Source organism: Quercus lobata, chromosome 8, assembly GCF_001633185.2.
Source record: "Quercus lobata isolate SW786 chromosome 8, ValleyOak3.0 Primary Assembly, whole genome shotgun sequence".
Taxonomy (NCBI): domain Eukaryota; kingdom Viridiplantae; phylum Streptophyta; class Magnoliopsida; order Fagales; family Fagaceae; genus Quercus; species Quercus lobata.
In genome coordinates, this window is record NC_044911.1 from 44,593,318 (window position 1) to 44,605,936 (window position 12,619).

Here is a 12,619-nt window from a genome sequence, read left to right on the forward strand (position 1 = left end):
TGTTTCCACGTCTTCCAATATTTTATTAAAAGATCTTTTTTTTCTATTTCACGTCTTCCTAGTTCCTTGTACCCACCTCAGGTTTAACTCTTCATTTTTCAGATCTCTAAAGTCTAAATACACTCTCTATTCAAGCTTTCAAGTTTCACGCTTTCAGCCTCTTCCTCTCTGTTCAAGCTTTCAAGTTTCAACATCTTCCTCTCTCTGTTCATGCCTTCAACCCCAGTTTGCAAATGTCAATGAATCAATGGTGCCACCCACCAACCAACGTTGTCCCAGTTAGGCTGAGAACCTAGCAACGCCGTCCCAGTGTTAGGCTCGTCAGTGGCGCAAAGACAGAGTTGCCAATAACCGGTTCAACCATACCGGTTCCGGTTCTAAGGTTCAACCGTCCGGTTTTCAGTATATTTCGGTTTTTTGTTATTTTTCGGGTTTTAATCATAACCGGACCGGATTCATTACAGGTTCCCGGTTGAACCGGTCGGACCGGCCGGTCCGATCCGGTTTTTAAAACCATGCACTAGACAGACACTCACCACAAAAAAGACTTAGGTTCATCATGATATGATTACCGGAGATAAACTAGACAGCAGCAAATTACGTCCAAAGCTCTCTCTCTCTCTCTCTCTAAATAAAAGTGGAACTAAAAAGCTATCTTGCTTGTAAGAACAAAGTAAAGACCTTAACCAAAGTTCTCTTTCAAAGCTTTTATTAGTGTGGTCATTTTTTCTTCCATCTTACCAAGTCTCATCTTATTTTTTCTCCTTGCAACTTCTCAACTTTCATCCATGTCCGAAGAAAAGAAGGATCTATACCATCAAGACCCTTTTTTCTACAATCAACATGAAATCAACCAGTCAAGCTTATTTCCATTCTTTAATGATAATAATCCCTCAGTGTACAATCACCCAGTCACACAAACCCTACAAGGCTTTGATCCCTCATTCATGACCTTCACTGACTGCTTACATGGCTCTATGGACTACAACACCCTCTCAAGAGCCTTTGACATGTCTTGTAATTCACCATCTGGTCATCAAAATCATCATCTAATTACTCCAATTGATACCAATCTGAAGAAGCAAGCAGCCATGGGAGACTCAGCCGGCACCAGTGAAAACCCGTCCACGCCTAATTCTTCGGTATCAGCTTCTTCGTCTAACGAGGCAGCAGGCGAGGAAGAATCTGATAAGAGTAAGAAAGATAAGCAACCACAGGGGTGTGAAGAAGATGGAGATGAAGCAAAGTCCAAGAAAGCGTAGGTTTTTTTGGTTCTCCTTTATAATTCCTGGTAAAGGTTTTGCAAGTTAGTCAGGATCTTCTTTTACCTTCTTGGAATATTGCTAATAGGGTTTGAGTATCATATAATTTCTCAGGGTAGACTTTCAAGTCCTTCCATATGACTAATGCATCTTTTATTACTTTTTTTTTTTCAACTCATATACTATTTATAAGACTTTTCGGTACACAACAAGGAAGGGAATATTATTTTTCATGAAATTCCTGAATCATAGATCTCTTCTAATGTCATGTTAATTTCTGGGAAAATCATAAAAAAAAAATATATTTATAAATTTAGAAGATCTAGAAACCCATAACAAACACAAGCTTGTCATTTTATGGGAAGAATACAGTTTATTAATGACCAATTTACTGGATGCTTTCCTATTTGGATTCAACTGGGTTTAATTTTGTTCAAAATTGACTGTTCATGATGTTGATTTTTCAGGAACAAGCCGAAAAAGAAGGAGAAGCGGCAAAGGGAGCCACGTTTTGCCTTTTTGACTAAGAGTGAGATCGATCACCTTGAAGATGGCTACAGATGGAGAAAATATGGACAGAAGGCTGTCAAGAATAGCCCTTATCCAAGGTAGACTTTTAGTTGTAGTAGTACTAGCTCTTGTTCATTTATCTGCAGTTACAACACAAAACAGAAAATTGAAAATCAATGTCCTCTGCCTGCCAAAATAAACAGTTAGTATAATTAATATATAATTCAAAAAGTTATATAATCTCCATCTCAATAATCTTTGTTTGATGCAATGACTTAATTTGTTCGTTGAGATGCGTTTGTGGAAGTTTGTCATTTTATGTTACTAATAAAGACCATATCTTCCTAATAGAGCTGCACTTTATAACATTGTTCATATAACCCTACTTGCATTAATTTTAGATATTACTAGCCTCAAAATCATTTTGTTACACTCAATGTTTCATCATTTCAGGTCCAATTCAAGCAAATAGAGACTTACCAAACTTTATTATACATTAAAGTGTAGTATCATAAACTTTTTTCAATTTATTTGCCAATGCAGAAGTTATTACAGATGCACCAGTCAGAAGTGCACCGTGAAAAAACGTGTTGAAAGAAATTTCCAGGATCCATCAATTGTTATCACAACATATGAGGGGCAGCACAACCATCAATGTCCGGCAACCCTTCGAGGAAACGCTGCTGGAATGTTGTCACCTTCTTTGTTGGCATGCGCTTCGATTAGGCCAAGCTTTCCCCAACAACTACTCACTCAGTTTCTTCCAACAAACAACCAAGTTGATCCAAATTCCATGTTCTATCGAAACCTCAGTGCCCAACAGCAGCTCCAACTTCCTGATTATGGCTTACTGCAAGATTTAGTTCCCTCATTTAGTAACAGGCAAAAGCCATGAATTGTCTCTGCAAGAGAATATGAATCTTCATTCTATGGCACTCTCATTAATACGGTACTCTCTTATAATACATTCTCCTATATATAACCCTCTCCAAGATTTATGTAATATGATTTTGATAGATGCACTTAATAACAGTATGGCTCATATATAGAGCTTTAAAAGCATATTTCTGACTAAATAGTATGTGTAGCTATTCTCCTTGCCTTACATACTCCCACTTCTACAATTTGCCAGAAAGTGAATGATGGTGTTTCCTTTATAAAGGAATGGCAGTCAGCAAGAAATTGCCCATATGGGAAATGAGGGATTAAAGAGAGGTTATGGCCTATGCTAAGACAAGACCTATGTCTTTTCAAGGAGTACAAGGCACTATGTGCATGTGTGCGTGTAGATAGGGAAAAGAATCCTTTGAGAGGGTCCCTGTTTAAATGGAGAGATTATATTTCACAAATGAAAATTTAGTTTTTGGAATTTTATATATGAAAAGGCTCAAAGTTTCTATTATATTTTATTTTAGGTTTTAGGTTTTTGATTTTGTTAACAGAAGCCTTAGATTTATGAAATCGTTTCAATTTAAAGTCTCTGTTCATTTTTTATATTCATTTTCACTATTTTCGACAATAACGAGGTTGAGAAAAATGTAAATTGCTTAAACTCTTCATTTTATTTCAAATTTGTTTAGAAATCAATTAGGTAGCTATTGAACAAAAAATGTGGAGAGAGAAATCTCCAATTAGCGAGAAAGGCTCACTTAGAATACACTAGTGGAGGCATGGGATGCGCTGCGCTTGAATCACCAGCTTGGTTTGATTAAGATCCTTTTTTTGTCCGGCTTTAAAGGATAGGGAGGCTCGTAAATGGTTGCGGTTAGTCACTAGAAGTTAGTAGGTTTCAGTGGAGTTGAACCTGCATCTGCACCTGGAGCTGGAGCTAAAACCGCGGCTTTATTCACTGCCGCTGGTGAAACTACAATCGCTTCTTCTGTGCCTCGTACTCAGTCTCCTCCCTTGCTTTTGTAAAAAAAAAGGCTGGGATTGGATATAACTTAACGGGTTCAAGGTTAGTTGCTGGAGGCTCTACAATGGGTGCTACAGTATCTGGAACCCATAAAGTGGGACCGCTATCGACAAGCCATAGAAAATGGTCACTAGAAAATCAAAGTGGTTATCTAGGTATAAAAAAATAAAAATAAAAATTATCAGCAATTTCTTATTTTTCTTTACTCTGTTTATTCTAGAATTACGAAAATAAATAACAGAGATGAACATAAGAACATTCACTTCAAATTGAAACAGTTTTATTATAAGTTTGAGATTTTAATTGAAAAAAATTAAAAACATTAGACTTAATTCGGAATATGATATTGTTGGCATCTTTATGTAATATTTTCTTTCATGTTTTACAAATTTAAAGGTGCATATGATATAACATGAATCACACCAATCATTATCATGATATTTTAAAAGATGTAATATACTAATATCATGTACATTTTTTATCTTTTAAATTGGTAACAAAATCAATTATGAAATGGCCCTTTTCATTTTCTTTGAAATGGTGAAGATCTTGATAGGGGAGTTGGGTAGTTATATATTATATAAGTCTTTTTGCTTGGTTTACCGCAAATAAATTTAAGAAGGAAAATATTTGAACTTTATTGGTAAGAGTTTGGATGTTGAAGCACTCTGTGATACTCGATTTGATAAGTGATTCGATTGTTTTTGCAACTTGATTGGCACAAAAGATCATTCAGGTGTTTGAGATGTACGTAATTTGGGTTTTTTTTTTTTTTTTTTTGGTTAAGAATTATTTAAAATGATCCAAGAAAAGAAATTGGCCCCTAACTCTACAATTTTAGTAGATTTCACAGCCAATTTATCATTATTATTATTTTGTTTAAGCCACAAATGGTGGCAACACAAATAAAAATCCTATCCCATTTTATAATGCTTCACTTTATTCAATACACCATTTCTAGAATTTTTTTTATTGTCTTTTATTTTAAAATCTGATTATTTTATTTTATTAAAAAAAATCGTGTGATAGGCAGCAACTAAGTAGTAGCAAAGTCAAAAGTAGACAACAGTAAAGCGACCCCCCTTAACTCTAAGCTTTGGCTCCGTCCCTAAATAGGTTGCAATTTGTAGGAGTTAGGCTAAAAGTGAGACACAGGATTTTATTGATGATGACACAAAGGCGACTAAGATTTTATCTGGATAATGGCTGCCTGAAATAGTTATAATTAGGCATGTTTTTAAAGTCTTGAGTATTACAGTACTATTTAAGCTCATTTGTATTATCGCTTTTTAATTCATCCGAAAATTTTTAAAATAATATTAATGAATAAATAAATTATATATACTAGTAAAATGAAATGTTATTTATAATTTCAAAAACTGTAGTACAGCATTACAAGGCAAAATCTTTTTAAAAAAAAAAAAAAATTCTAGAAAATAGTTTAAATTGGTGTTTATAATAAGTGATTATATATTTTTTTCTTTTTCTTTTTCTTGTTTAGGACTGATATCAAACTTTCAAGTTTGAACCTAGGCAATTTATAATTGAGGTGAAATTATTGTGTATTCCCGGAATACCATAAATACGTACTCTCTCCTCTCACATGAATGGTGGGTCTCACTAATTAAATTCATGGTGGAACCCACCATTCATGTAAGAGAATGGAGTACGCATTTATAGTACTCTGGGAGTACCTAATAATTTTTCAAAATTGAGAAGTATGAATATCTAAAGCAACAGCAACGATCTATTTCATTTAAATCATTGCAGTTTTCATACCATTTCACTTTCGTAAATTTTGGTCAACTAAAATCTATTTTAGGATCTTTAACCCTTCAAAACCTAGGATATAAATTAATAAAACGAGAAGAATGAAAGCGAGAGCAAGACATCAGTTTTAAAATTTTAATAGGATCAATGTACAGGCACTGATGTACTTACGCATGAGCACTTTTGTTAGTCAAATTATTTTTAATTAAAATAAGTATTAATTTTCTGGTGTGTCCACCGGAGGCTTATAGAGTCTAAGGGTTTTACGTAATGAGAGAGGTAAGTCTTTCCCTTCTCTTATAATTAGTTATACTTATACCTGTTTACATTAGGGTTTGTTTGATTGGTAGTTTCTTTATGTTTAGGTTATTGTAAGTCAAGAATATTATAGGTTAACTAATTGGTATCTATTTATATGTTCATAACATTTGGGGTTCACCGTCGGAAAGAAACCCTAAATATATTACAAAAGATAAAAGATCTTATCAGTTAAGCCAATTAACATACCCACAAATTAAAATAATGATTACATTAGCATAAGAGATAATTAAGTGGTCAAAGCCATGTTTTCTTTGTTTAAAAAAATAAAAAATAAAAATAAAAAGCCATGTTTTCACCATGTCAAACATTACGACGAATTTGTCTTGGGTTCGCAGAATAAAAGGGCATAAACATATGAATTGTGGTTGGGAAGATAAAAATTGGTATTTTCTAAAATTTAAAAAAATAATAATAAAATTTAATATATATATATAAAAAAAAAAAAAAAAAGAAGGTATTGTTAATGAATAATAACAAACACTCATACAGGAGTTGTACACATATTAGCAACCCTAGTAGCTTTTTTTTTTTTTTTTTTTTTTTTTTTGAGAAGAAGCAACCCTAGTAGCTAGTAATTTAAAAATAAAAAATAAAAAAAGTAATATTAAAAGGTCATAGCCAATATGCATGATGATGCAACATAAATCATTGGTCATTAATTAACTTATATATATTATCTTAATTAGACACCATGAGGCATATATATATATGCGGTTGAATTTATAAGATCTCTGAACATTGATTTCTACGTCGCATTCATACACACTAAACGTGCTTCCGGTTTGGTTGGGTTATACTTATGCCACTTAATTTCAATTTTTGCATTCTCATTTCTCACCCTCTTTTTTCTTTTCTTTAAATGATATTATTCTGAGGCATCTAAACAATGCAAAAGCATCGTTGATACGGCTTTTTAATATTTCTAAACGCCGACTTCAAAAGTCTTAAAGTTCTCATTCTAAGTATAATTTAATTTGTGTATGTGGATCTGAAAGGCAAAGGCATGCCCAACATGTGTTATAGAAAAATGTTCGATTGAGTAAATTTCTCCTTGAAAAATGCATTCTTAACTATGTTTTTAGAAAGAGTTTGGGTAGATTTGACCTTAGAAAAAAGTGCAAGATGTTAAAAATAGTACTGTCTTTGTTTCACCAAAATTTGTGGACTATTGAACATCTTTTCTTTTTCTTTTTTTAATTTCGAATTGATGGGGGACCAGTTGGTGGAAAACAAATATATTGTACTGTAATTGCACAAATTGGTAAGCTTAGTTTATGTTGAATTTGGTTTATAATGTCTAAAATTGAACTGATACAACTGTCTATTTTTCTTACAAATTAATAATCATGTATGTATGACTTGTTTGATTTCTTACTTAATTAAAATTAAAAAATTTGGGTTTTTGAATATAAAATTTTGTCCTGTGATTTTTTTTTTTTTTTTTTTTTAGTTTAAGATGCTTATCCCTTTGACCTAAAATTCAAAAGATAACAATGGACTTCAAGTTGGATTACTATAATAAGTGTTTTCTTTCCTTGTCTCATTGCTTTGTATATCATATATTTAAACTTGGGACCCAACCTAGTAGCTAGATGTTGCTACGATACTATTAGCATTTACTTCCATTTTTTTAAACACTATGCAGTCACATGATTCTTCATTCCTATGCTGATATTGATTATCAAATGTTAATAAGAATGATACTATTCACAAACTGATAAATTTGAAGTGAATAGCTATTACAAGAAGTTAGCGGTGAATTTCAATTTTTACTGTATGAAATTAAGAAAGATGTGAAAGAAGCTGAAGCCGCAAAGAGATTGTCATAATCAGGTGAGTTTAATTTATCATGTATATGCATCTACGGGCTAAAAAGAGATTGGAAGCTTTCTATATCAACCTCAAAATTTCTTTATCGAAAGTGGAAACAATATTTGGTCCCAAGCATCTAATGCCAAACGAGGTAGCTCCTTCTATCTCAATTTAGCATTTCCATCTTTAAATAAAATAAATAAAGGTCAGTAGAATGAAAGCATGATTCTGTTTTGAATTTGATACTATAATAAATTCTCAATTGTCTCAAAATTTTAAAATTTTAAGGTAATAGGAAAGATATTATCATATTAATCTTTTTATTAAAGGTCATGTTAACGGGTGTTCTTAGAGCAATTGTTAATAAACTATTTTAAAAAATTGACATCACTTTTATAAGAAATATAAAATTCGTCAAAAATTTATTATTATTTTTCTATAAAATGTTTCTAAACCAACACCCTGCATCCGTTAACTTTTACCTTCTATTAAAAGTTAAAACACAAAATCATGTGCGTTTTCCTTCCTCCTTTCCTTTGTTCTCTTTTTTAGTGAGTTTGCTTTTTAGTCCAGATCGTGTCTTTTTTTTTTCGGCGGGGTTTGGGGTCTGATTGCGCTCATGGTCATGTGTGTGAAGAAAGTGTGGCTCAAAGTTTGGGCCCAGATACTTGAAAATGAAGTCAAGTTATTGGACGATGGGCTTTTTGTTCTAATTTGTTCCGTTTGTTGCGTGATCATATCCCTGCTATTCCCAAAAGAGATGGGCCTTCTTCCGAGGCCTTGGATAGCAATGATGCTCAAAAACAAGATTGGAGGAGTTTGTTAAAAAATAATTTAAAAAAAAAAGAAGAAGAAGAAGAAGAAGTAAACATAAATAAGCTGAAATGACATGTATTACTTGTGTACACTTTAATTTTTTTTTTTTTATGAATTGGGAGATTTATTTAACTAAGGAGCAAAAAGCAAACGGTCCAAATTATATTCAGTGTACATCTTTGACTTAAACTTGAGCCATTAGAGTGCCACGACAAAAGTTGGTACAAACGATAAAAAGAGTGAATGAGCATTTCTACGGGAGCTTTTCCACAGTAGCTTTGGTTTAGTGTAGTTTTGTCTTTTATTGAGTTAAAATTGTGAGTTTGGATCATAAATGAAAAAAAAAATTAATATAAAGAAATATTATGTCTATAATATTTTCTCAATATTTTCACAATAAATCTTAAATAACAGATAATTATTGACTAATATTAGTGGAAAATAATAATAATTTCAGTGATAGTCTCAAATTAGAATCAATAACTTATCATCTCAAATTTATTATGAAAATATTGTAAAAATATTGTAGATACAATATTTTTTATTTTAATATTATATTACCTAAATATGGAGAATCAGAGGCTACCAATTAAACCCGTAACACCTATATAAAAAGGGCTAAGAGGCCCATTTGGTTAATCAATTAGTGAGCCAAAACTCACCGTTTCAACCGGTCACTTTTTCCCTTTTTACTTTTTTTTTTAATTTTAATATTTATTTATACTGACATTGGTTTGATACTTTGAATTCGTTCTTTTTTCTCTTTTTTTTTTATTAAAAATTTTTTTTTTCTAGGGTGGTTTTTTTTTTTTTTATTAAATATGTTTATATATGCTAACATAGTATTTTTGTTTAGAAATAGTTATAACGACATAATAAATTGTCACAATATTTTCATAATTATTGAGTTGTTAGTTCTTTATAGGTCAAAATAAAATAAAATATTTATTGTGAAAATATTGTAACATTTTGTGTTACAATATTTTCACAATTACTAAGGTGTTAATTCCTTATATGTTAAAATAAAATAATAAAATATTATACCAAAACCCACCATAATTGAAAATAAAAGATATTGTGAAAATGTTAGGACATTTTATTTATGTTATAACATTTTCACAACTACTAAGGTGTAAGATTGTTATAAGTCAAAATAAAATAATAAAATATTAGACCGATTGCAACAACAACTAAAAATAAAGGTATTGTGAAATTGTTATGACATTTTGTTGTGTTCCTAGATTTCTTTTTTAGATTAGTCACTTTTGGTGAGCAAAAATTCACTATTTCATGCACAGTTTTCTTGGGCTGGCTTTTTGTTTATTTGTTTGTTCTTTTTTTACGCACCACTTTAAGTGTGTGTGTATAGTTTTACGCACAAAAATACTTGGGGAAAATGTTGTTTCTTCCTTTATACTCGGGTAGTTTATAAGTCCCCCTAAACTATAAAACTAAACAAATTTCCCTTTATGTTTTAGAAATTAGCAAATACCTCCTACTATTCTTCTCTAAATTATACTCTAATGAAACTTTATGATTAATTCTTAAAATACTTCATTGTGCTATATCTAAAATGTCCCACTAAATTTTAATATCTCAAAAATATTTTTCACGTATTTTGAGTTTTATGTAGTAGTCATTAGGGCTGTCCATGGGTCGGGCGGGTCGGGTTTTTGCCCAACCCGCAACCGACCCGTACAAGATTGGGTGGTCTTTTTTCAACCCGCAATTGACCCATAGTAGTAACGGGTTCGTCAGTTCGGATTGCCAGCGGGTGGTCGTCGGTTTCGGGTGAACCCAATTATCACTGGAATCTTTCGAAATGCGGCGAGATCTCGCCAGATCGGGCAAGATCTTGCCAGATCCATCCAAGATCCAGTCGGATTTGGCGAGATTTCTGCCAAATCGTGATGAGAAATCACTGGTTCGGCCAAATCCGATGTTTATTGTGCCAGAAATCGACGGATTTAAGTGAAAATTAGCCGGAATCTAGAAAAAAAATTGTCGAAATCTAGAAACTTAACCGGAATCTAGGAAAAATGGCCGGATTCTAGAAAAAATGGCCGGAATCTAGGAAAAATGGCCGGATTCTAGAAAAAGTGGTCGGAATTTGGGAAAAATGGTCGGAATCTGGAAAAATGGCCGGATTTTAATGGAACGTCGGGCGGATCGTGTTTCACGGGTTTTAGAGGAAGAGATCCGACACCCGACCCACCGGCGTCGGGTTTTCGGAGTTGAGACCCGAGTCCGACCACCGGAGCCGTCGGATCGGGTGATTCCGGGTCGGTTCCGGGCGGGTGTGGCGGGGTGGGAGGGTGGGCGGGTGGGCGGTTTATTTGGACAGCCCTAGTAGTCATACTTGGGAAGTTGAAATCGTAATATAAGGTATTCTATTTGTTACCCAGAGGACACTAATTTATTAGGTTTCTAATCTCCTAGACCTATAATTTTATCTAATGGAGACTTCAATTGCACATATGCATTTTCTTATCTTGATATTATTATTATTATTATTATTATTATTTATTTTCTTGCTTAAAAGGTTTTTTTTATTAAAAACTAAGTAAGGTAAACATCATAGAGACTTATAAAACATAGGATAATGATATTTAATATCATTCTTAAAAGTTTTTAATAAGTGGATATTGCCTTTAGAAAATAGATTATAAAAAACTATCATAGAAAAATTGATATTTCATATGTTAAATAGTTACTCTAAGTTTGTGTATAATCAAAAATTTTATATAAACAAGATTAGCATTGTATGACATGTATTTTTGAGTATAAGATTTTATAGTTCTTTAGATAGAAGCCTATCTTAAGTTTTGCAATTAAGGGATAGCATGTGCCTTGTAGGTGACACCAAAGCTAGTATATTATACACAGATATTCCTATTAACTGCAGACTGCTATTTCTTATTTTCTTTAGGTAAAAACATTCTCATATTAATTGGCTTCACCAGACATGTATTGCAGATTCAATTCCCACTTTCTATTCAACAGTTCCTTATGATCTAGCACAATAGAAGACAACTAAGGGGAAAAGTTTCAATTAGTGATTAACTTGTCAATAAGACAAAGAGATCCACTCTCTCCTTTGCCTATATTTGGCTGGGATGCACAGACGCGGCTCTAGAGTTATCACACCCGCGTTTGATGCGGCGACGCGAGAGGGACGCCGCTAACTGCGCGTCAAGCAGTGTCCTGCCACATGGATTTCCCGACTTGCACCGACGCGGCTCAACTAGAGCCGTATCGGCCGAAACCGACAAAACCGGCGAAATGGCCGGTTCAAGCAGAAATGGCCAAGTCAGGCCGAAATTCAAAAAAAAAAAAAAAAAAAGGTGCAAAACTCACCGTTTGAACTTAACCTAAAACCCTAGGAATCTCTCACACACTCTCACTTCGTCCAAACACTCTCTCTCACTCCGTCCCTCATCTTTCTTCTCTGTGCTCTCTGCGAGTCTGCGGTGTGCTCGGCTTCAGGTGTGCTCTCTCTTCTTTGTGCTATAGTAACTAAATATAAATCCTTGCTTATTTAACTTTATTCTGTATATTTCTCTTTACTCTCTGTTTTTTACGATTTCTCTCTTTCAAATTGCTTAGAAATGAATTTGTGAATTGGAAAATTTGTGTGCTTGTTGTGTTTTTTTGCTTGTTTTTTCGGTTCTTGTGGGAGTTAAAGGGTTTTTTTATTAATATGGCTGCTGTGATTTACAAATTTTATCAGTTAGGATAAGAATCCTTATCCTAACTGATAAAATTTGTAAATCAGTTAGGATAAGATAGGATTCAGAAGTGATTTATGAACCTGTGAATCTGTGATTTGTGAATCTTAGTTTCTTTTCAATCTTAGTTTTATTTAGTTTATAGTTATTACTTATTACTCATTGTGATTTGTGAATCTGTGAACTTGGGTTTGATTTATTATTAATTCATTTAGTTAATAGTTATTATTTGTAGGTTAAATTGAATCTATTGAATTTGCAATGGACGAAGTTACTAGCACAGATCTCCTCTTTGGCAGTATGTGACTAAAATAGAAAAACCACCTGGTGCTTCTGTTAAATCAGGTGGAAACACATACTTTAAGTGCAACTATTGTGGTATAGTTTATATGGGATCCTATTCTAGGGTTAAGGCTCATTTATTACAAATTTTTGGCAAAGGTATTAAAGCATGCCTTAAGGTGACAAAGAGCCATAGGCTAGAA

At 32.9% G+C, this 12,619-nt stretch overlaps 1 protein-coding gene across 2 annotated transcripts; it reads left to right on the forward strand.

Annotated features, from left to right (window-relative positions):
• Nucleotides 1-579: 579 nt before the first annotated feature.
• LOC115957484 (WRKY transcription factor 71-like) lies at nt 580-3,136 on the forward strand. Of its 2 annotated transcripts, XR_004084366.1 has the most exons (4): nt 580-1,258; nt 1,730-1,870; nt 2,316-2,721; nt 2,905-3,136. XR_004084366.1 is itself a non-coding variant. In XM_031075731.1 (3 exons), exons 1-3 carry the CDS (start codon nt 789-791, stop codon nt 2,665-2,667), a joined length of 963 nt encoding a protein of 320 aa, XP_030931591.1. In that variant the 5' UTR covers nt 580-788; the 3' UTR covers nt 2,668-2,870. The 2 variants fall into 2 exon arrangements, 1 of the variants encoding a protein (XP_030931591.1); XM_031075731.1 differs by lacking the exon at nt 2,905-3,136 and having other exon boundaries at nt 2,316-2,870.
• The last annotated feature ends 9,483 nt before the right edge of the window (nt 3,137-12,619 follow it).